Below are 24,595 nucleotides of genomic sequence, written 5' to 3' on the forward strand. Positions count from 1 at the left end.
CCACAGTGCTGGCAGCATTCTGCTGGGCTGAAGTGAGTAAGCTTACAGTCAAACTGAGACATATTACTGCCTTCTCTCCCCCAAAAAATGAAGCACAGGATGAAAGCAAGGTCTGAAAAAGAAAAGGGTTGTGGAAAGGATTGAGCCTGACTGCAGAGAGGTGGTGAAAGTTGAACATTTACAGCTGGAACTTAGATTTCAGACCTAGATGGGAGGACAGGGGCAACTGAGAGGACAGGAAGCTCAGTCTAAATTTGGACAGAATTCCATTTATCTATTTATCGCATTCCATCCTCAAATACCCAGCAGGTGAATTTACTTTCTTTGTTATTTACCTGTGAAGCTGTGCTGTTTATGCACACTATGATGCTGCTAGTTGCTTCTGCTCTTCACCTTCTGTCGGTTTTGCATTTGAGGGGTCAATGTCCATGGAGCTATCTGAAATAGGAGGAGGTATTTTTAGACCTGAACCTTGTACTATTCATCTGTTTCCTCTCTCCTTATACAAAAGCACCATAGAAACAGCCTTATTCTATCCCAGGAGATTATTTGCAGAACATTTTTAACATATATGGTTTCATGTTACAGATCGCCAGCTCCTTGATCATTCAGTGTCATTACTGATATACTTACGGACAGTTTGCCTCTGTTTTCATCTGCATTGTGTATTGACATGACAACAAGGTGTACCACGGGTAGAGAATAGCAGTGTAGAGAACGACAGTGTTGTGAGGAAGTCATTTTGAGAGCTTGCAGCATTCTAATATTCTTAATGCTTAGGAAGCCCAAAAGACTTGCTCTGTACCAAATATTTGTATACTTCATTCAGCATATTTTGGTGAGACATGACAATGGAATGCTGAGTTTGCTCTTTACAAAATGAAGTATCTAAGTATATTTAATGACTTCTTATATTTAAAGTGCTTAAGCTATCTCTAGTACAGCTACATGACTCTATAATTACTATTAAATATTGGTGGCATTTGGATAACTTTTTTTTTTTTTTAAACAAAATGTGTTCAGTTTAGTCTGTTGCAAAACATTGTCTGTACTTGAGGGTGCTTTTTTAATAGTAAAAAATAATTAAAAAAAATTAGCTATAATTTGAAATGAAGCCTTTTAAAAAACAATGAGACAAAATGGCTTGAATGAGAATATAACATGTTTTGGTTTGAGACGGCCTAAATTATAGTTCATCCGTTTGATAATATTAATACTTTCTATTTAAACATAGTGTAGAAACTAAAATCCATTAATACATGTTTCAGTCCTGCTGAGGAGATAAAGCACCACACAGTTTGCCTGACCTCTACTATTTACTACTTAATGCAGCACTCATTTACCATGGTGACGTATACAGAATAAATAGATAATGCAGACAGATGAGAGAGAATCCAGCTTTTAGCACTAACCTCCTTATGTTCAGAATATTGGGGAGTAGTTGCACTTAAAGCATCAATTGCCTCATTTATTGAGCTTCCAGAGGGGAAAAAAGACAATTAACTATTTATGTGAAATAACCAAAGTTACAGACTCACTTCAAAACCCACCAAAAGTAAGAATTCAATGAACCTGGACTATAAGCTAGTAGAGAGTGTATGGAAAAAGCTGCTACCAGTCAGGAAACTTCTCACAAACTGCACAAGGCTGGATTGCTGAAAACTAGAGAGTTTATGGGAAGTGCAGAGCTTGGCTTCATTCCTTGGGCTGGAGCTGGCTGTGTCACCAGTGATTAGGAGCAGCCTAATCTCCTTCTACAGCCATCACAGCAGCTGCAGGGTAGAATTATATTCTGTGTTTACTGGAAGGAGCTGTTTTCCTCTTCTCCTCCTCAAATCCCTAATCCTATGTCTATTTAAAATCATCATTTCTTATATTTTTCTTAAATAGCCTTATTGGAGGATCAGGAGAATATGATAGCAGAATATGAAGTGCAGTTGCATGCTGTCTTTCTCTGTGTTTACCCTGGGACACTGCAGATTATCTTATTTTTATTTTATCTTGAAGGTCAAACCAGACTTACAGAAGTCCATTAGTGTGTTTTCCACACTTCCACATCCTTCATTCAGACAACACACTAGAGGAGTCACACCAAGAAGTGCAATGGCTTGGTTGGGCCAGATGGAAAGTTCCAGAAAGCAGTAAGCTCTACTGCATTTTTCAGCACTGTTGATCCACATGCATAGATGCCCAACAACCTAAATGTTTCAGCAGGGTCTCCATTGCTCAGAAAAGAAAAGCTGTGGTGGCAGTGTTCTTTTCAAGTATTGGAAGCCCTCTGCCTTTGCAGTTCTCTGGCAGTGGCAAAAAACAAAGATGTAGCTGGACATTTTCCCACTGTTCTTCTGACCACTGCCAAGCAGTAACCCCTGGTACCAGCCACCAGGCACCTACAGTTCTTGTTCTGCCTTCTCCCCATCATGCTGGGATCCACAAGAGCTGGCTGAGACAGGCACAGAAAAGGAGAGTAATTCAGCCATCTTCTTCAGTACTGTTTTATAGCCTTTTCAGAGTGCAATTATATTGAAGAACTAAAAAGTGACAGAGTGGAAGAAGGTGAAGAAAAAAAGGCAAGAATTTTCTTTTTAAAGAATTGGGATCCAGATGTTTTGGTGCAGATCAACATAAGTTTTTTACTTTCTGTTTTCGAAACAAGGTAAGTAGACAGCAGAGCTGTAATTGTTCAAAAATGTGCTTTCAGGCTTCCCAGAATGCTGATTCTAGTGGATTACTTGGACCTTAATGTGCATAGCATATCCTGTAGGAGGGTGTGGAAGAGTTTGTTCCACATGAATCACAGTGATGTGCTGCTGATTGTGACAGTTTAGACAAAGACATAGAACACAAGACACAGGATCCCCTTACTCTGGTATTTAGTGAGGTTAGTAAAAATTCTGCTAAATGTCTTTGAAAATTACAGGCTAACTTGTTCCGAGTTAACAAATATTCATCCTGTCATTTCCATCCTGTCTAGCCATGTTCATGGTGAGAATGAGATTATGGAACCTCATTTTGTTGACTCTTTGAAAACTTCCAGATAGAAAAACAAAAAAAAATGAATTTACAAAACTGACTTTTGCATATTCTTCTTGTAAAATGATGATAACCCCAAGCAGCACTATTAATAGTAGTTCACTTTGTTTGAACATAAACTGACACATGTATTGTGAGGAGTTTTATGCATGTGCAATCTCATCATAGGAAAGCAGAGCACTTGCCAAGGACTAGCTTTAAGACACATTTTAACTGAAATCCTTGAGATATTATTCCAAAAAGGAAGGAAACTGCAAAGGCAGTAATAATAATCAGTGGCTAAGGAAGAGTTTAATTTTGTGTTTGTTTTCTTCTCCCCTGACAAATGTCACTTTCCACAATACACAACTGTTCAGCTAGGAATTTTTTTCTTTTATGGCTTAAGAAGCAAAGAATTGTTTGAGTCTTTTAGTTTTGGCTATTGGTGATGGCTTTTTATCTTAGAGCTTAGAATGCTCTTACAGCTCACAGCAGAAAACTTGGGCGACTGCTCACAGATGTAGTTCCAGCTGCTGCCACTCCTATACAAAGACTGCCATTAGTGGATCAGTTCTGAGCCATTTTCCATTGCAATTGATTCTCTACATGAAGCTAGTAGGAAATAGTTTACATGCATACCAGGGGATCCACTATTATTATATTTCTGTTAATCATGGATTTTTCTTTATGAGCTTTGCCTCAGTTTAATTTAGATCAAGCTCTTCACTCTCATTTGAACATAGACTGAACATAACACAAGCAAGCACTCAGGAAGCAACAGGTTATTGATGTTATTCAGTTTTGCTAGTGAATTCATAACCCATTGTCTCAAGGTACTTAACCCTTTGTATTTGAAAATATTTAATGAACATGTTAAACCATTTCACAGATTGACACATTGGCTGGAGTGTTTGCAACAGTGGACAAACTACTTGAGAAGTTTTTGTGAATGTGCTTTGGTAACAGTTGGTAAAACATTAGCCACTATTTGCAAATATTTAACAATTTGACTGTATGTTTTGTTTGGATACGGTAATTTGAGAGGGAAGTTTCTGCTCTTTGATCCTGTTTCACTGAGCATTTACTGGCAGTCACTGAAAAGCTCTGGCCCTCCTCAAACCTCTCAGCAGCAGTCTTCATCTTCACTTCCTACTTAGTACCTTCATGCAAATCTTTTCTTTCACTGTTATGTTCCAGGCCTAGGAATGGTTATTCTTTGCATTTGGAAACTACCCTTACCACATACAGAAAAGATGTAATCTCTGTTGACATCTGCTTTTGTGTCAGAATAGACCTGGTGTCAATATAACCTTATCATTAGATAAGTCCTGCTTCTACTCATTCAGGCAAATTCTGAGACAATGTCAGTTTTCCAGTCCTTGTCCCTTGCCTTGTTCCATATCTCTGTTTTTTCAAGGTCATCTTGTACTTCACTTTGACCTTCCAGTGTCTCCCAGAAGTCAGAAATGCTGGCTGTCAGGTTTTCCTCCCACTGCAATGATGCTCTTCTCTGAGGCCACCAGAGCTCATGTCAGAAAATCAGCGTCACCCTGATTTACATATATTTGCTTCACAGAGAAAGGAGTTTTTCTTATCTACATCTCAGTCTACAAGCGAGTTGTCATCCTAAAAGAATTCCCATAAAAGAGAGGTGTGTGTAGGTCATCATGTGTCTTTTCAGTATCACTTTACACACGTTTGAGACTTGAGTTTACAACCAACCTCCAGAAGCATAGGCCAAGTATTTTAAATTCTGCATCACCAAGCACAGCGGTTTACTTCAGTTTGACTCTGTTATTTTTCTTTAGTTAAATGAATTAATCTGGGTCTTCAAAGATGTTGTAACTATCAATTTGACTGTCTTTATTTAGTTTACATATTGAATAACATTTCAGAGTAGGTAGGCAGTTGGCTGAAGTTCTTTCCAGGCTGCAGTAACTTGGAAATAGTTAATTAAATTACCGTGATTTGTTTCTTTTTTTGTTTGGTTGGTTTTTACCAAAGTCACTCTATAAATCTTGGATAAAATTTTGACTTCAAAGTCAATGATAAAACTTCCTGTTGCTTATGACTTACTGAAGTCAGCAGTAAAATCATTTTTTTGTCTTTCACATCTCATAAATTCTCTTTTCCTTCTTTTGTTTTGCTGATACAGACCTCAGATTTTACATAGTATCTACACTGAGCAGCCCTCAAAATGTTTCTAACTTCAGAGCTGGAACTGTTATATCTGGAGCACTACTCACTTCCTGTCATGCCAAGTTAAAGCAGGTACTGAAGTAGCCCCCTTTTTGAAGAGGGCCAGTGCATAATAGGTATAGCGATGTGTGCACACAGATGAAAAATAACAAAGATTTGGGATTAAACTTACCTATGTTTTGTTATAAATGGTTAAAAGTACTTTGTACTTAACTAGACAATATTCCTTCAGGAGGAATTAATTTTATGGAGCTCTGAACCCAGGCATGGGCTGCCTCTGACCTGGTACTTCTGGACACAGTGGTACCTCTTGGTTCTTCTGGAGAGGTCTCCCACTCTTAATGCCACAGAGTCCACACCAGTTAGCCAGAAATTACATGGAAAGCTTATTTCAGAGTAATTTCCCAAAATCCAATGAGAAATTTATATTGGGATGAGAAAATGTATTATCTTAGAGACCAAAAGGAATAAAAAGTCTTTGACTTTCCTCCTTTTGATTCCATTTATTTAGCCAGTTGTTCTTTGAGAGCCCTCTCGATTGACTTCACCCAAGAGAAGTCTTTGTACCTAGAAAGCAACTCCAGGAAAGTAGCTCCAAGCCTAGCACTGATGGAAAGCTCCGTCAGTTATTCTGTCAGTCATCAGTTATTGAAAGAGAATCTCTTTTTCTGGAAAGAGCTGCCTAGTCTGGAGGTGTCCCCATATGAATGATGAGTAGCTTCTGGCCAGGAAGCTCTCCTCCAGCACTCCTTGCTCACTGGGCTCAACACAGAGTGGGACACAGAAAAGGCCTCGTGGACACAGAGTGCTATGAGGAACTTCTGCATGGAGAGACTTTCTCATACCAGACTTTTACACAAAGCTGCTTTGCCTTCTAGTAAAATCACAGCACTAGTTAGTAAAGTAATGAAAAGAAGTATAAAACAAACAAAAACACAAACAGCAATACCTTCTCACATATTACAAGGTGCACACCACAAGAAATATGGCTGTGCTTTGCTTAATGTATGATCAGAGCATCCAAGATGGCAGAAAGGCTGATTCAGCTGCTCTTTATTTGTTAATACTCATTATTATTAATTTTAATTATAAAGGAAAAGTCAAAGAATGAAATTTGTATTATTTTCCAATGTATATACATATTTTTGGAATTTATATTTAAGAGGTTTGAGCTATCATAGGGAGAGGAGAACGGAAGGCTAACAGCATAATGCTTTAGAGGGATGATTTTTTCTTGCTTGTTATTAACAATTCACAACTGCTCTCCGTAAAGCTGCAGAACTGATTCATCACTGTTATATTCTAGTTTAATGCCAGTGAAACTAGACTGATTTCCATGCATCTGGCATGAAACTGGAACAAGAAGCTGGTAATCAGGCACTATAATTCCCTTCTGAGATCTGTGTGATGTGAACAAATACATTTAGTTTTACATTTGAGGTTTATAACGTCTCCATTTTCTTCCAAACCTGATTACAGTATCATATTGTACATTTTAAAGTAATTTTTATCTGTGTAATTTATGAAAGAGTTGCATTGCATGTTCTTATGGCTGTGCAGCTGTAGGTAGGTCCTTGGATGCTGTCTGTGTTGGTACACAGTGATGCAGACACTATTTGGGCCACATGCTGTTGTATTGGTAGAAAAATGACTATTCACTTCATTTAAAAGTTGACTTCAAGCAACATTAGGAAGCATTTGGACTAGCTAAGTAAATTGCTCTTGGTACTCTTGTACTGAGTACTCAGCTTGAATTGTTCAACTTGTTCACCTACATGAACAGTAGGAAATACAGGTTATTTGAACGTTAATTACACTGATTTATCTGGAGAGAAAATACAGCATGTTGAAACAGCTGATTTGTCTGGCCCATCTTATTTCAGTGAACTCTGGAAGACTGGTTACAGTCAGGAGCTCTAGATAAACTTAGGCAATGCTGAGCTAGCTTAGTGTAAGAGTCAGTGTGAGCAAATGCACTTGGGCTGAAATAGCAGAGCTAGCCAGGGCTCCCCATGAGCTCAAAACCAACCACAGCTGCCTCCTTACTCTATTCCACGTGCATATTTCTGTCCAGCTTGTCCCCTCTAGTTCCATCAGTTCAATCATACTCTGTCCCCTCAGCCAGGACATTTCTGTACTATTCCAGTACTTGGCACAGGGAAGCCATCCACCACAATGCTCTCTGAGTCAGGGTGGCACAGGATCTTCCACAGGATGTGTGCTGGTGCTGTGGGCACCTTACAGAACAACCTTGCAGAAGCCTGTGTTTGTAGCAAATTCCCCTTTCCCCTGTTCTTATTAATATTTCCTCTACAAATCTCTCTATTTGTGTTCCCTAAAGGTAATTTAGATGCTGATTACTGTGTGAAATGCAGCAGAACTGTAACGAACCTACTCTCCTGTCAGCACTTGACTGAGGAGGGAGAAGACCCTCTAGCCATGTTTATCGCAGTAGCTACAATACTGGAGTTTAATGAGATGTTTTTGCAATGAGAAGATTTTCAGAAACACATACACATGCCAGGAGGGCTTACCAGGATATTTTTTTGTAATTAAATGTAATTATGCTCATACTTACAGCCAATTTTTCATTGATAGATATAGACAAATAGAAACCAACAAGTAAAAGAGAATTAGCTATATGAGGTTTTTTTTTTTTTTATTGCCTTATGGACTTTTTTTCCTCCAACCTCAGTTGTTAAAAAGCTATGAAGTTCTAGCTAATCCAGCCATGTGCTGTTAGTGTTCTGCCAGAAGCAGAGCATGAAATATTTTTTTATTATATTTTGTCTTCTGTAAAAAAGTAGTTTTGATAGCAGGAAAAAAAAAATTAAAAAGAAAGACCACAAAATAACATTACAACAAACCATTTCTAAGTCTGATTTCAATGAACTTGTTTTACAAATACTGGTGGTGAATACAAGCTGTGATTTTTATCTGAAATCCATCAGCTTTGTTTTCCTAAAGAAAATTCCAAACTCTCTACATGAAACTTTCTCCAACAATTATACCAGCTTCTTACTGAGTTTGACTTGTGTAAAAGCTGGCTTCTGACCTGCTCTTTTCCTCCAGGGCCCAACTGAAACCCTACATAAGATGCTTTTATTCTCTTTTGCCAATGGGAAAGAGAGCAGGGTACTTAGCTGGAGAAGATGAGCTTTTGCTGGATGACTCCATGGCAGATTCCATGGGTGATGTCAGAGGCGAAGTCTTTCAAAATACATCACCTCTTGCCCTGCATAGCTGCTGCAAGTGCATTAACATTGTCCAGTGGGAGACAAGAGTCAGATTTTGATCTTGAAAACAACCATCAGGTTTCCCTCAGCATGACCTTGCCATTTACATCATAATGGAGATTTAGGGGAAAAGTGATAAGCCACTTCTGGTGGGCATTATTCTGCACATGGCCAGCTTTCATAGGCTCAAATCCTGTCTGATCTCAGAAAACAGCACCTTATTTCTGGCTTTGTATAAAGATATCCTTGGAGTAGTTCAGCTTATTCTTTCAGCTTCATTGGATGATTGTGCTAATTAAAGTTAAAATGAGCTAAGCTAACACGAGTGTGTGGGAGACAAATCTCCATTTGCAGCAATTTGGGTATGTACAAATGAGTTCTCAGCAATTCTCATATGATTTGAAACACCACTTGAATAACAAAAACATAAAAAACATCAAGAAATGATTTGAGTATTAGATTCCTGCTAGCTAATTAGGCCAAGAGACAATCTGAAAAAATGCCATGTGTTCAGATTAGTATAATAGAGCAGCACTGTGTGCTGTAAGCAATGTGTGAGAAGAAAATAGAGAAGCGTTAAATGGACTTCTTCCCTCTCTGGCCCCCAAAAAAGAGAACTTGAAGGGATAAGTTATCTACTGAGAGTTTAGCATAAGACAGAAATACCTGTCTAATTGAGCTTATATTCTCTGCAATTGCCTGGTTATATACATGACAATGAAGTTTTTCATTCTTTATAAATAGGAGTTTTTTATGAGTGAAATCCTCCACACAACGGTCACTGACATCTGAAGGAAAGTGAGAAATCAGGGGTTCTCTTCTCCTTTGTGAATCAAGTCTGCTAAAGATAATTTCTTCACCCTTCTCAAGAAGATTTTATGTTCAAAAAGTTTAGTAAAGGAATTCAGTTTTTCTAATTGTCAATGGATTTGACTGTGGTTTAAAGGTGAGAATTATTTGTCTTGCTTAATTTCAGTTTGGTGGATAATTGCAGCAGCTGGCTGGTCGTGTTCTTTCTCACCTTGTATCATCCATTCCCGTCATAAATTTTGCTGTCTCAGAGATACCTCCTCATGCCAGAACTGACCTCTTGTAGTGAAAACATAAATTTGGACACGAAATAACTCTCTTATGGGCACTCTCTTATTAACAACACACTTTCACTTTATTTGAACTGCTTTCAAAACAAAAAGGGCTACAGTGGAAAAATGCTATTTATATCCAAAAGAGACTAATTACTCAAATATAAATGTAGTCTTCCAGTTAGGTCAGTATGGCTCAAAGTAATTCCTTGGGCAGAGGTCTTTTAATCAAGCTCCAGCACACACTGCACCCCTACTCTGCTCTCTGTCTTCACTAAATATCTCCCCTAACTTCTGCTATAGCCCACTACCCATGTCTCTAGTCTCTACCTCTACTACACAAAAAAACACTTTTTTTTTTTTTTTCTTTCCTGTCTCCCTTGCTTTTCAGCTTTCCACCTTCCTCTACAAAGAGATTTTTTTTCTTCTCCATATATTGGTCTGTGGCAAGCAGCAATCTCAGCTTGTCTTGTTCCTATTTCTTGTCAGCTCTCTTTGAAGGTCTATATACTTTGCTAAGTCTTTTATATCAAAATGCCTTTCAAAACTAAACATGCAGTGTTCTTTCTGTACTCAAAATAAACACCTGCCAAAATGTACTGTTGACCAAAAGATATCTCCAGCCATCTCTGCCTTTCTTTTGATCTCACAATACATACGAAACACCTCACACCTGCTGCTTCAGGTTTGTCTCTTTTGGCCATTCAGGCTTTTTTCTGGATTTGAAGAAGTGTTGGTGTATTTTTGTAAGTCATTCTTGAATTTCTGTGTTGTTTGTTGCCATTTATTGGCACTCTTTGCCCTGTGGGTATCAACAATTTCTCTAACTTGACAGGATGGGTTTTGTTCTCAAAGTTAACTTATTTAAGGACTGCTGGATGAAAGGAAAGGCTAAAAACTTTCTGGTTCTCATAAATTAAGCATTGTCCCATGTTGTCGTGTGCTTCCATGGTTCAAACACCCCCCTGCCCTGAAATTTAGCATTTAAGTACAAGCCTGAAGGGTTGGTGAAATGCAAATCTTTGGAAGAAGACCTGAAACCTCAACAAAGCTGCTGTCTATAGAGAGACTGACTCCTTATACAAGTCTCAAGCTGAGTTTTCTGAAAATTCTTTGCATCTGGACAAGTCTAGCGTTTCAAGAAGGAATGGGACATAATTTACTCTTAATTGTTCTTTGCTGAAAGTTCTCAATTTATTTAATTTTCAGCCTCTAAACTAAATCCAGAAACTTGAGGTAAAAAATCCAGTGTTGTGTATTTGAAGTCTATGTCTCTCTGTCATGCTACTAATAAAAACATATTGCAAGGACTTAAGTAATCACCCATTTAGCCAGCATATCTTCATGATCCAAAGTTCTTTAAAAGGCTACAAGGTTCTGCTATACTTATTTATAGGTAGGGAATTAAAGGAAGAGACTAGTCAGCGTTAAGGTCATGCAAATGTCAATGGCAGGAACTGGCCTCCTGATTGTCTTGTCTAATTCCGTAGCTGTGGGACCTCAATGAAGTATTTAATGCTGTTTTGAACCATGTTTTTCAACCCTGAGTGTAAATCAGATGAAGGTCTCTTGTATAAAGCCTATGTGGAATCTATACTTCAAGAAATTTCAGTAAGTCAATTAGTGTTTGCAAGATACATGGGCTTGAAAGTAAGGAACACAATAGAAAATACAATTAGTCTGCCTGTACTGATTCTTCTGGCTCCTCCCCTGACAACAAACAAACAAAAAACTAATAAAAAACCACAAAAACAAAAAACACATTATGGGCAGCTGACACCTAGACACAAATTTGGATGAAGTGATGTTACACAGACCTGATTCATCCTCCAGATCTGTCACACATCAGTAGAAATTGCACAATTGTATCTGCAAGTAGTGGCACAGTTAGAGATTGTTGCCTGTGTTGCCTAAGACTGCAACAGTGGTGTTATTAAACTTTTCAGATGAAAGATCAGACTTCACTGCACTTCAGTTTGCTGATTTTGAATGTTACTGTTACTCTGGAGCGTCACTACTAGTGACTACTAGTGTATTAACAGCTGAATGGAGGGGAAGGTTTTGTTGGTGCTTGCTGGAGCCCAACGGAGTCCTGGGTTAGGCTGCTGCATGCCACTCTGTAGCCATAGTGCAGTGTTTGGGCATCACACATTGCTTGGGCATATAGCCCTGCTGCCAGCCCTGCCAGACAAAAACTGGAATCAAACTGCTCTAGACACAGTACTAAGTACTGTGGGGCCTCAGGTTTACTGAGGGGTACAGGGGTTTTCTCATTTCTTATTTACAGGAGTGTTCTAGGGTGGAGCACAGAGCTGCAAGACTTTGCACCAAGAAGCACTTTTGTACTAACTTTTCTATTTTGTATCCTTTCCTCCTCTAGAAAAAGATGAGAAGAGAGCAAACATCTCACAGGCAGAAGTAAGTGAAATATTTTTTTTCTTAAAATGCATTTACTGTTAGGATAGAACTACTGTTGAAACCCCTCAGAAATGTCCTGGTCCACCACAGCAGTTGTCCACACTTATGTATTTACATGCCTCCAGCAGCATGGCCAGCCCCAAACCCAGCTACTGTATCCCCCAGCTCTGCCTGTTCACCCTTCTGCCTCAAGCAGGGGGCTGCAAAGCCAATGCAACAGCCCCTTTTGCTCTCCTTTGCCTAGCCCACAGGAGGCACAGGACTGAAGCTGTCTGCAGGAGAGCTGATCAACTGGCTCCTCCCCTCTCATCTTTCCTTGCACAGCTCCTGCAGCTCCCTATCACTTTCTCCTCCACCGATTACCCAGAGAAGTCGGCAAAGCTCTAAAATAGCAGCAGGAAGTATTGATTGTTTCAGATTTGGATTCAAACGTAGGCTTACAGTGATTCACTGGGGTGAGGATCAACAACCTATCCCACAGTGATTATAAATAGCTTTCTCTTTCAAAAGAAGGCAATCTTTTATTTATAAATGTTATCACTTCATCCATTGTGATAAGGTAATAGGATTGGTGGCATTCTTGTGGCAGTGTTTTTCTTAAGAGCTGTCTCCAATGATCTTTGAAGAGATTAAAATTCACTGGTGATACACCAGAGGAAAAGTAGAAGGGAGCAGCATTATGAGCAAATAAAACTAAAATTGATGAGAGCAAATAAAGCTTGCTCAAGCACAGCTTTTTTTACATTTTTCTTGGGGATGTGGTATGTCTTCAAAACCCAGCCGTGTGTGAGATATTATGTGTTTTCATTATCCTTTGTATATGGAGCTTTTCCACATTGGTACATCAGCCAATTGAACTTTTGCAGAAATTACACTGCCTTAGGAATATGTTCCAGTTAGGTCTTGTACATATGTATTGATGCAGTTACTTCTGTCACTCTATGTGTAATTTTAATGCTGCCATTTTGGAATAATTCATCTTCTGTGCATAAATGTGACTTTGGGGCCAAAAAGTTATACTATCTCTAAAGATATTCCTTAAAACAGGCCTCACTGAAGGTTCAGTGGTTGATGGATTTGTTTGAGGAGTATTATAATACATGGAAAAAATGCAGAGGGAAGGATTTTCCATTTGTTTTTGTTAGAATGTACATAGTAATAATTTCATTATTATCTTACGTATGGAGTCATTCTTTATGCTGTGGTTAGTTGGAATATTCATTAAAGTAAATCTTGCATTATTATAATATATGCAAGTATTCACCTTCTGAGAGTCAGTTACATAGACTGTTAAAAATGTAGGCTGCCCTAACTTTATGCTTCACAGTATCTTTTACAGTTAAGGGTAATTTTCAGTGGTAGTGAGTCTGTTTTGCCTGGGAGCTATAAAAGTTGTCCATTAAGCATATTTTGTCTATTTAAATTTTCCTTGTGTTCACAAAAGCCCAGGAGCTGGCATCAGACTTACACAGTATCATTTCCACAGATGCTTCTCATTGTTCCTGAACTGGAAGCAATGCAGAACACTGCAGTATATCCCAAAACTGACTATCATTGCTGCCTGTATGCAAGGCTTTCAATCCAGCTCTATTGAGACCATAAGGAAGTACCACTCAGTCTGAAAATCACCCAGGGTAATTCTAAGTATGAAACAAATTTTTGAACCAGGGAAAGCAACCTCTGAGAGTTTTCAGGTAAAGAGAGGAAAGAACTGCACAGCATAACCCTGAACTGTCAAGCACAGAAAGCTCTCTGCCTGTGTCTTACCATCTTTGTCTCTTTTTTCAATCCCCAGTGCCAGAGCTCATCACCAAAGCAGCGGAAGCAGAGTGTGTACACACCACCTGCCCTCAAAGGTACTGTCCAGGTACTGTCCTTGCCCTGGGAACACCATGGCAGCTCTGTTCCTCTGTGCAGAGGGGATACCCAGAACGAGCAGTAGCTCTGTGTGCCCACAAGCAGAGCACAGGGGCTGTGAGAAGTTGGTGCTTATGTGTCTCTGGTCTCTCACATGGGAGTGGTTGTCTTCCTGATACTGGGCTGTGATTGGCCCTCATGGCAGTAAAACAAAAGTGGGAAATCTGTTTAAAGGCCTTGTTTCTCCAGTGACTTGCACATGCTTACTAGTAGGAAAGATCTATGGGGACTCACCAGCTCCTCAGATAAGCACTTGTCAGTACAGGACAAAGCCAACCATCTCCTGGCGGATTATGAATATCTTCAGTTTCCATGCTTTCTGCTCAGCACAATTTCATACCTGGCAAAATATAGGAAATAAAATATTTGTAGAGTGGATCACAACCACAATCATTAAGTAGTTTACCATAACAGACTGCTCTACTAATATCTAATATCTCATTCAATAGCTGCAGTTCTACAGCACTTAGCAACACTGAACACATCACCTAGGTGCTGCTATCTGTTAGAAGTGGCTAAAGTTTATTTACTAGATATTAGAAATAATCTTCTTATAGTAAATTTTAATAATTTATGAAAAATAATCTTCTTATAGTAAGTTTTAATAATTTATGAAAGTTTTGCATGGGTAGCAATAGCTCTTATTGAAGTCACTGCTGCATTATTCCCCTGCATAAGTCTAAATTAAACACCGCATAAATGAAGAGCTCTGTGAAACAAGTCCTCACAGTCCTATGACTACATCCTATTCAGAGTTACCCCTGCTGAAGTCTGGGGAAGTTCCTGGCATAGTTTGCTCCTATATAAACTTAATTCCCAAGGAAGAGACTTTCTAGAAGGGAAGAGCTCACAGATAATCAGAAACAGCTTGTAAACAGAAGAATGCAAAGTGTAAAATGCCTTTTCTGTACACCTTAACTCCCTAAACAGACTGATATTCCTAGATGCACAGGTAGGCACCTGGGAATTAATAACTGCATTGTAAACAGGCTGGATTGCCCCTAATTTAACATACTGTAAACATCATAAATACAAACCTTTTTATTAAAAAAATACCCTGAAACAGAAAATTCATTATTCCTTCCTCTTCACTGCTACAAAAACATTCATGTTATTTTGTTTAGACTGAGATTAGGAGGCAAACGTAGCAATCCAAAATACACAATGCTATGAAAAGCATTAATGTGAAACAGAATTTTTTAAAAGATCTTAAATGATTTAAATAATTCTATTTTTACAGGTTGATTGTTGTGTTTTTTTTTTTTCCCCCCAATACTTCCAGAATAGCAGGCTTCCTGAGTCTCACTATTACCTCATCTTTGTGTGTGTTTTCCCTGCTGGCTGTTTCTTCTTCTGTACTTACAGTGTATGCATCAATCTACACTAAAGCATGAGCTTCTGGGTGATTAATATTTTTCAGTACAGTATCAGGACAATACTTGTTATATTAACCATGCAAATACATTGAAATATTTTAAATGAAAGAAATAAATGAAAATGCAGCACTGATGTACATGTCATAGTAAATGGATGGAGAGCAACTTTTTAGCAAAATGTGAGCATACTTTCCCACTATGCCATAGTAACAATCTGAGCTGAAAGACAGAGCTATTATTTGTCTAATATTGCTTCCAAATGCTTTGGTTCCACCCTTAAAGTGGCTTGTGCTGCCTTAAGGTGGGTTTGCAGTTGCTGTAGCAAAGCCATGTGCATGCAGAGCCAGTGTCTGGTTAGAGTGCAACAGGTAAGTTCTTATTCCTACATGTGTGTAGGTTCTTTGGTTCCTGCTTCAATTTTCTAAAACAAAAACACAGCAGCATCCCTGCAGACACAGTAAATAGCTGACTCATTTCACAGCACTTTTCTTTTTACTGGAATAGTGTGCTGGAAAAATCAATGAGAGAGCTATTGATTTAGGTGGTAATCTGGAGAGAAGATCAGACAGCAAAACAGATAACAGCTCAGTGCATAGTTCTTTCTAGTATTATATTACCATGTCTGATGAATAGCAAAGAGGTTTTTTTATTCTGCTTTCAAAAGTATTTTTTTGCTAATGCTGCTATGCTATGTTTTGTTAATTCCACAGTCTTACACAGTATGCAATGATGGCAGAAGTCAGGATCTGAAGACTGAACCAAATTCATAATGTTTACAGTGTATTATGATTTACCTTATCATGTACCTTGTCAGCACTTACCTGAGGACAGTAATGATAACTAATGAAGGACTTAACATAAGGAAGGCTGAAACTTCTCTGTTTTTCAGGGCTGCTCTAACATCATAGACTAAACTCTCAACTATACTAAGCTTATTCCAGCCCGCATTAGGTATAGATTCATCCCATGTAATTAAGAATCTAGTAACTTTTCTACTGATTTCTGAGTTCATCATCTCTGTTTTGCCTTTTTGCATCCCCTCTTTCTTCCCTGTCCTCTTGGGTTTTTATATGGGAGGTTCAAATTCTCCCTTACTTCCCTAATTTCCACTGTGCTAATGTGTTAAGCTTGGATCCCTATCACTTTCTCTTTCCATTTTAAGCTCCTCTTCATGTACAGAAACTGACTTGTATTTCCTGATGAAGAACACCATAAAAACAACCAGGGAAAATACATGGAAAATACATCAATTTGAAGAGTTATCAGTTCTATCCAGATCAATTCCCCCCCCCCCCCAATCAGTTCTCATTGCTTAAGGTTGGTTTCTCCTAGTACTAATTGGCTTATTGTTCTTTATGACAAAATCAGCAAGAATCCTTTGGTCATTTTCCTCTGTATCAAAGCAGATGCCCAGCTTTTTAAACAAGTCCATTCATCCACAAATTGGTGTACTTAAAGATATCCCCATTATTCCAGTTGGAGAGTATGAGGAGCCCTTGGGAGCTGTGTTGGATCCTTACCCTTCTCTCCTCGTGTTCTCCAGAGAAGTGAACAGAAATAACCCTCCCAGGCAGAGTGGTGCAGCACAGACTGTGCTTATCCCTGGTAAAGGTTCATCCTTAGCACCTCATCACCACCTGAAAATTAAAAGAGCATGTTTGAAACTCAGAGCTTTCAGTCTAAAGATGTACTTTGTACCAAAACAGTTTTCCCATTACCTAGATATCATGTTTCCTTTCAGCTCATTCCTGAAAGGAAACACAGACTGGAGTGACAGGAAGCAAGGTTTACAAAGACAAACAGAAGACAGTCTGAGCTGTTCCCAAATCTGCATTGTTCCCCAGAGGTCCCAAGTCTCCACATTATCTACCAGCCCCTCTGCTATTAATACTGGCAGCTATTTAAATACCATCAAGGTATTCCCTTGAGAAGAAAGTGCTCATTCCTGAGTGGGTTGAAGACTTCATTAGTAGTGATCCCACTGGTGTGGGTGTGCTAGAGGTCAGGGAAATAGGAAACCTTCCCTCATCTGTGTTCACACTGCAGGAGGCTGTTGGGGCTAGCATCAAGATCCTGCTAATCTCAGAGGACTTTGAAGAAAGCTCTTGCTACTTTCTGTGTTCACTGGACCACCTTTGCAATTAGCTGCCATCAGATCATAATGAAAAACTTTCCCCACAGAACTGAAATATTCTACTCTGTTTTCCTCTCTACCCTCTGGGAGGATGCATCCCTTAAATTCCCCTCTTAATGTTTTTTCTTTGCATATGTATGGTTGAAATAATACAAGTACAGTGCACAGTTGGAATAATACAAATATAGTTGGAAATAGACAGCCAGAGGGTATCTAAGTACTCACCAGCTCTGAGGCCTTCAGTCAAGATGGGTGCTCACCAAAAGAACTCCACAATGGAGCAATCTCCAGAAAGAAATGCTACCTGAGTGGTGGTCAGCCCTTAAATGGGATTTAGTAGTCAAGCTCCATCCCTCCCAGGAGCACAGCTGAATTACCTTCACCTGTCCTACTGCAGCTGACTGTTGCTTGCCTCAGATGGTTAATCAGAGGTTCAGGCTGTGATCAATAGTTTCCCTTACAGCACAGAAGACAAGATTTTTTTCTTCAGCTAGGTCCTAGCAACAACATTTGAAATGGGATGAAGTGCGAGTTGTTACAATCCTAAGGAACATCTAAAACATCTTTTGGTTTGATTCATTAAAACAACCAGGACTTGGTATCTGTTCCCAGAGTGTTCAGACCCAGGGATTTGATACATGCATAATTCTAGTATTTACAATGATGGCTGATATTAAATGAGCTCTTTCTAGTTTCTGCCATGAATCTCAGCTGCTGGGCTTGTTTAGTACCTGCCTGTTCTCCAAAGGAAACAAAATGTAGAATAAATTATTAAAATCATCATGTCCCTCCTGAAATTTGTAATTTATTAGAAGCAATTAGTACAGTATGTGGCCCTCATCCAAATTCGTAACCCCTTAGGCCAACTTGACAATGTCTGATGCATCTCATTACTTTGTGATTGAAGGTTAACAGGGAACACAGAGTCTGGAGACATAAAGGACTGTTGTTACTGTGGTAGGCACTGAGCTCAAAGCTCATGAGAATCATCACAGAGCAAAAATCTGAGGCTGAATTTATTTCAAGTGGGAGAAGAGTGAAGTCTGTGAGTCTTAAGCAGTCACTACAGAAAACTGTATTGTTTTATGGCTGGTCTTCTTATATGGCAAACTGGCTAGCTTCTGTCATTAACCAAAGCCATTAGAAAGAAAACAAGAAATATTATACCAGAAGAAAAGAAAAATAGTATGTATTTGTGTCATTTGTGCTTCATAAACAGTCTCACTTTAATTTGAAGAAAATTAATGTTAGCCACAAACTTTTACACATCTTGTACTGTTTTCTGAACATCAAGATAGGTTTGTCAAAATTCACAGACTAAGCTGGTACTGCTTGTATGCTTCTCTTATGTGGGTAAGTTGCTTTGTCTCAGGGTTTTATATCTACCTCTGTTCTTCCAGTGAGCTAAATGGCAGAGAAATTCTGGGCGGTTGGCTGGGATCCGTCCACAATGAAGGCACAGGCCAGAACCTGAAGCAATCACCAAGGACGTGACCAAGTTCTTTTCAGACCCCTTAGCCCAGACACAGTGTTCTGGTGCCCAGCCTTCAATCCCTTCCTTTTAGATAGAAGTTCTATCTCAATAGATATTTCTCGGGTAATAGAAGAGGGCAAAGATCTGTGCCATTATTTGTGTGTGTTGCTCCTATTCATTAGTGTGCTGTGATGTGATATAGCACTATCAGTGGGTTTTGTTTCAGGAGTGGAAGCCCCACAACTGTTGGGGCTTCCTGAAGCACTGGTAAAGAAAATTCAGTCTTTTACAATGACATTTTTTTCTTTTTCATAGCCAGATCACAAAAGAAAAGTGGAGCTTTGGTTTCAAATTATTTTGTTTGTTGCGTGTTTTTATAATATTCTTATCTGTATCTTAGTCATAAAAGCACATTGAGGCAACTGCATCACTTAATATAGCGTGGCCTTGGACAAACTTCCTGGCTCCATTTCAACTAATGTAGACCTAGTTACAGAGGTGGCATTTCCCATATATGTGCTGCTGCTGTAAGAAACAGGCAGGATGCACACCTTTGCTGTTGTTTCTCAGGATGCTACCTTCCACTGCTTGGTCTATTTTCCTCACTCTCTCTATGCTTCTCTTCTGCCTAAGACTTCTACAGTAGTATTATAACAGTAGATGCAATTAAAAACAAACAAACAAACAAAAAAACAAATTAGTGAATCTCTGACCTGGTGACTGGGATGCATTAGATTGCTACCACCTCAAGTTCAACTGACTGCCACCGTCTGTGTTTGATTCCTTACTGCTGGCAACACTGAATGTGTTTCATTTCACACAGCTGGCAGCTCCTAATTCAAAATGGCTGTGGTCCTGGCTGCAATAAATACCACATTACCTTTAGCAAGACTGAGGTGTTCAGTGGAGATTAAGCTTGACATCTGTTGTTTGCAAAAATGGGGCATTTGTGCTACAACTTGTCATCTGCCACTGGTACCTGGCATGTGAAAAAGAAAATGTTGCACTGAGCACTAATATCAGCCCCCAAATTTAAGGCCTGATCCAATGCTGAATAAAGTCTGGGGAATATTTCCACTGGCTTCATTCTGTTCAAAGGGCAGACCCTTCTGGACTTGTTTTCATGATAGAAGGGTAAGCTTACCAAAGTCTTTGAAAGAGCATTTCTAGCTTGGAGATAGCATTACCGAGTATTGTTATATCAAAGATAGAGCAGTGTAAGCATCATGGTACCAATTGCTTCTAAGTAGTAACAGAAGACATTAAAAAGTAAATATTTACAGAGACAAGAACATAAAATACTACAGAATGTGGGAGTTTCAGTACTCACTTTTAAATATAAACTAGAAAGCCAAGAAAGAGAAATGCATTGTTCTGCTTACTTTATATCACAAGGTACATTTTTAGTTAAATTCCAAAGATTTTAGTAGGGCTGTGCTCTGAACTGAAACAGCTTTTGAAGAAAAGATAATATTTCCATATGAGAAGACGTTAGCTTCCTGTGAAGCCAGTCACCCGGCAGGGCATTAGATTTTCTATACTGGCTGTAACCATATGTTCTGGGTTGGAGGTTAACAGCCTAGCCCCAAGGCAGACACTGACTTCAGTGCGCCCTGTTGTAATAAATAATTGCTCCTTTGTTCTTCTCAAGCACTGAAATCCCTGAGTTTGATCCCAAACAAGGAGATCGAATGAACAAGCAGGACTCCTGTGCAGTGCTTGACCCCTCTTTGGCATCTGGACAGGAGCTGCAAGACTATACATACAGTATTATGAATGGGTTTGTCAGATACTCACTATCCCCAGCTCTCTGTAGTAAGCCAGCCTGCTGGGCAGAGCAGGTCACTCCTTCTGGGGGAGCTGGCTCATGTGCTGGTGGCTGCAGGTGCAAGGTAGGGACAGCTTGACCAGGAGGCAAGGAATCAATAGAGATACCTCCCTAAGGAGGGATTTTGCAAAGAGCCTCCATGGGACACAGGCTCACTTTTTGCCTAATTTACTCTTAAAAGAAAAGTCCTGCATTTTCATCTGACTTCTTATCTCAGTATTACCTTGATGTCTCTTAATTTCTCCCAAGAGCCTTGAAATATGCTCTTCCAGGGCAGTAGCTGAGCATTTGTTCTTTTAGTTACTACCGCCAGGTTTTATTCTGACCTGAGGAGAAATCTAAGCAGTATACTAGCTTCATGGTATCTCTGCCTCTAAACAACATGGTCCTTAGTTCTGTGTTTAGACCAAAATAAAGCTGAGAAAATTAGCGTCTTGCCTCAGTTGCCATCTGTGTTGGGTTCCCTGTGATGTGGGTGTTGCCTGAGTTTTACAACTTGATATTTTTTCTTTTTTGGATTGGATGCTTAATAGTCTGAATTTAATGAAAAGTGAAAAATTCTCTAAAGATGGCCATGTGGTTCTCCTTCCCTCCATAATTTCTCCCTTTCCTCACCCCTTGGGATGCAACATTGCCTGGTTTGGCAGGAACAGAGAGTTCCCAAAACCCTCCACCAGAGCTTTGGCATGGAGACAAGAACATGAGCAGCCTGAAGATTTCAACCACATCCTTTTCAGCCCATGGCTAGGGCTGAAAACTCAAATGAATTATGTGTGTGAATGTGTCCAGAAAAAAAAAAAAAAAAAAAAAAAACACAGGAAATACTGCAGCAAACATATGGATTTGAAAAGGGATTCATTTTCCTGTGAGCTGTACAGTCCAAAAGGAAGTTGTTTAAAGAGCTCTCATTGGTTATAGCTGGTAATTATTCTTGAAACAAGATTTTTCAATTTTTTTCAGCTCTCACTCAACCTGTGAACTGATGTTATCCCACACAGGCTCCAAGCAATCTGCAGAGTAGTTACTTTCAAAGATACCTTTACAAGGACCTGTGGGATTTAATGGCCACTCAGACTAGAAGAGGAAAAAACAAACAAACAAAAAACCAACCAACCAAAAACAAAACAGCTAAGAAGTTTGCTATGAGATTCTCGGCCCAGGGTGCATTCAATTTGATGTGTTGTGCACATAGCTCGAAATCTGTGTGAACATGTCTGGCAAACCCTGCAGATGGTGCAGCCGTGCCCAGTCTGCCATGGGGCACTGGAAGGGATGAGGTCTGTTTCATGAGAGGAGCACTTGTGGGAGCAGCATCAGAAGGGGGAGGTGGGAGAGTGGGTTCTGCAGAGCCTGCAGCCCAGAAACACCCGGTGCCCACAGAGTGGACTTTCCTACAGAGCCAAAGGTAGGCAGCACATTGTTCTTTTCCTTTCTGGAATGAGAAGAGTCGGTGCTGAATAAGCTTTCTCTTCACTGCCTCGCGATCCCCGAGAAAGCAGAATTACTAAGCAGTCCCTCACGGGGATTTTTTGGCATTAAAGCTCCCCCTGGTGACAGGCAGGTGTATTTTCTTACCGCTAGAATTAGGAAGGGGAATTTTTTCTAAAGAAACGTGTTGAAATTTTGCCAGTTTCCCAATAAGACTATAAGAGAACTAGTGGACTTATATCAAAGTCCAACTATGACTCACATTTCTCACCTAAAACCTGCTAGGTTATTACTGCTTTTTACCTGCATGCCACTAGTTTTCCCCAAATACTGCAGCGCTCAGAGCCTTGTTTTCCCTTCAAGCTTGCTCTTGATAAGACCAAAAGTAAGAACAGTATTAAAACTCACTTCTACAGAATCTATGAGCCTGAAATGAACACATCTAATTGTGTAGAGATGTGTCTACACTTTTTTTTTTTTTTCCCCACTTTGGCTATATTTTCCACAATGAAACTAAGAATACCTGATATTTTTTTTCTCCTAGATTATTATTTACACTTTCCAGAAGAATTGAAAGCAACACTTATTTCCAGCCTCTGACTATTAATTTAAGTACTAGATCTTGTTCTTCCAGAATGTAATTACATTCTGATTTTACTGGATGCTGGCTCTGGGGTATTTTGATGCCTTAGGCAAACCAGGAGATGTAGGTTTCTCACAAGCTCGAATCACTCACACAATAAATTGCCACTAAAGATTTTGCCCCTGATGTTTTGCTGCCTATGGCAACTGAGAAGTGAGACCAGCTGTGTCTGTGGCAATGCAAATCATTTCTGGTGGCTGCATTCCATGTTGAATTCTAAGCATTTGTTAGTATTTTTGATTCCTCAGTACTGATTTCTTAGTATTTGCTTTGAATTTGTCTTAAGAATAAGAATTTGGTAGACTGCCCCTAAGATATTCTAAACCTGACCAGACATGGTTGTTGTACAGTCAAACACACAGTTAGCATAATACAAGAATAGTTGTAAATAGAGAGCCAGAGATTATCAATGGGAAAAACTCACCAACTCCGAGGCCTTCAGTCAAGATGGAAAATGTTGAGGCTTGCCACCAGAACTGCACAGAGTAGCAATCTTCAAAAAGAGATGTTACCTGGGTGGTGGTCAGCCCCTAAATGAAATCTAGGAGAGGTGGAGTGCTCCACCCCTTCTGGGAGCATAGCTGAATTATCTTCACCTGTGCTCCTGCAGCTGACCTGACACTTGACTCACATGGTTTAATCAGAAGTTCAGGCTGTGATTAACAGTTTTGCACACAGTTGTGGACAGCCTGGTTGGGCTAGGCAGTCCCTTGAGGAACCACTCCAGCTTTACCAACACTGTGATTCAATAGCTGTCTTATTTACCATTTCTGAAATGTAGATATTTCATAGTATGGTATTGGCAAGCATGATAAAAACTTCATCTTTCAGCTGCTCGTACCAGAATTTCACCTTTGTTCTGATGGATGACATCTTTTGTGGTGTTACATTTCCTACTTCTGCTAGAGCACTGTCTAAACATTGGTTTGCTTGGTCAATAGTGTGAAAAATATCTCTGAAAGTCAGAATTAGCGCAGGCTGCAAGCCCCAAGGCTCTAGCATTAGAAGCACCTGTTTAGTAACCAGGGTGTTAAAAGAGAAGAGGGACTGGACTGGCTCTGATCTCCTAGGAGAGCTCTGGTGCTCTTAGACGTTCAGATTGACTCTGTTGTATCTTGCTGTATTGGAATTGCTTTGGTTAGCATAAACTGCCTGTGGCTACAACAAAGACTCAAGCTGTGTTCAGCTTCCACCTTCTAAAATGGATCCCAACTGTATGAGGAGATCTGAGCAGCTTACAGAGAATGATGTGGTGAAAATGGAGCAGGCTCATTATTCCCAACAGGTCCCTTTTTGCTTGTAAGCACGGTAGCTACCATAACCATAACACAGAGAAAATGGGAATTGCCTGCTATTCATATACCACCCATGAAGGAACTATGATGGGGATAATTTAATGTAAACATGAACCTATCCATCACTTGTTCAATCATCACAATGTTTTTGTCATTTTGAAGGAGTCTGTAAGATCCCTAAATGAACAGGGGAGCTCATTCCAGTGTTTACAATATTACTGATGTCAGGTTATGTGCCAAAATTCTATCTCTTTTGTCATTGTAAGAAGGATCACAATGAAGACTGTAATTACAACTCAGTAGGGGATTCATCAGCAAATTAATGGAGAAGCTTATAGACAGAAACCAAACAGACTGGATTAATTAAAAGTGAAAGCCACACAGAACATGGAATTATGACAGCAAAACACGGAGCTGCATTTTTTGCTGACCAGCAGAGTTGTGGGTCCTGTTGTTGGTTAAAAAGTACAACTCACTGGGAAGCTTTCTATCTGCGCTCTAAAAATCTTGGGCTGCAATGCACTCAGCAAGAAATTCAGATCTGCCACTAACA

The 24,595-nt window shown here is 39.5% G+C and overlaps 1 protein-coding gene and 1 long non-coding RNA gene across 2 annotated transcripts in view; one reads left to right on the plus strand and one right to left on the minus strand.

Moving 5' to 3' along the window:
* Positions 1 to 24,595, plus strand: part of PPP1R1C (protein phosphatase 1 regulatory inhibitor subunit 1C) — a 41,200-nt gene that overhangs the window by 9,276 nt on the left and 7,329 nt on the right. The window contains 2 exon segments of the mRNA XM_072341603.1: positions 11,910 to 11,947; positions 13,743 to 13,803. Coding sequence (XP_072197704.1) covers positions 11,910 to 11,947; positions 13,743 to 13,803 — 99 coding nt within the window.
* Positions 13,873 to 23,237, minus strand: LOC140254707 (uncharacterized). The gene is made up of 4 exons (XR_011904294.1): positions 23,172 to 23,237; positions 16,761 to 16,877; positions 14,099 to 14,204; positions 13,873 to 13,999 (listed from the first exon to the last, which is right to left on the minus strand). It is a non-coding gene; the product is annotated as an uncharacterized lncRNA (long non-coding RNA).

This window comes from Excalfactoria chinensis, chromosome 7 (assembly GCF_039878825.1).
Source record: "Excalfactoria chinensis isolate bCotChi1 chromosome 7, bCotChi1.hap2, whole genome shotgun sequence".
Classification (NCBI taxonomy): Eukaryota; Metazoa; Chordata; class Aves; order Galliformes; family Phasianidae; genus Excalfactoria; species Excalfactoria chinensis.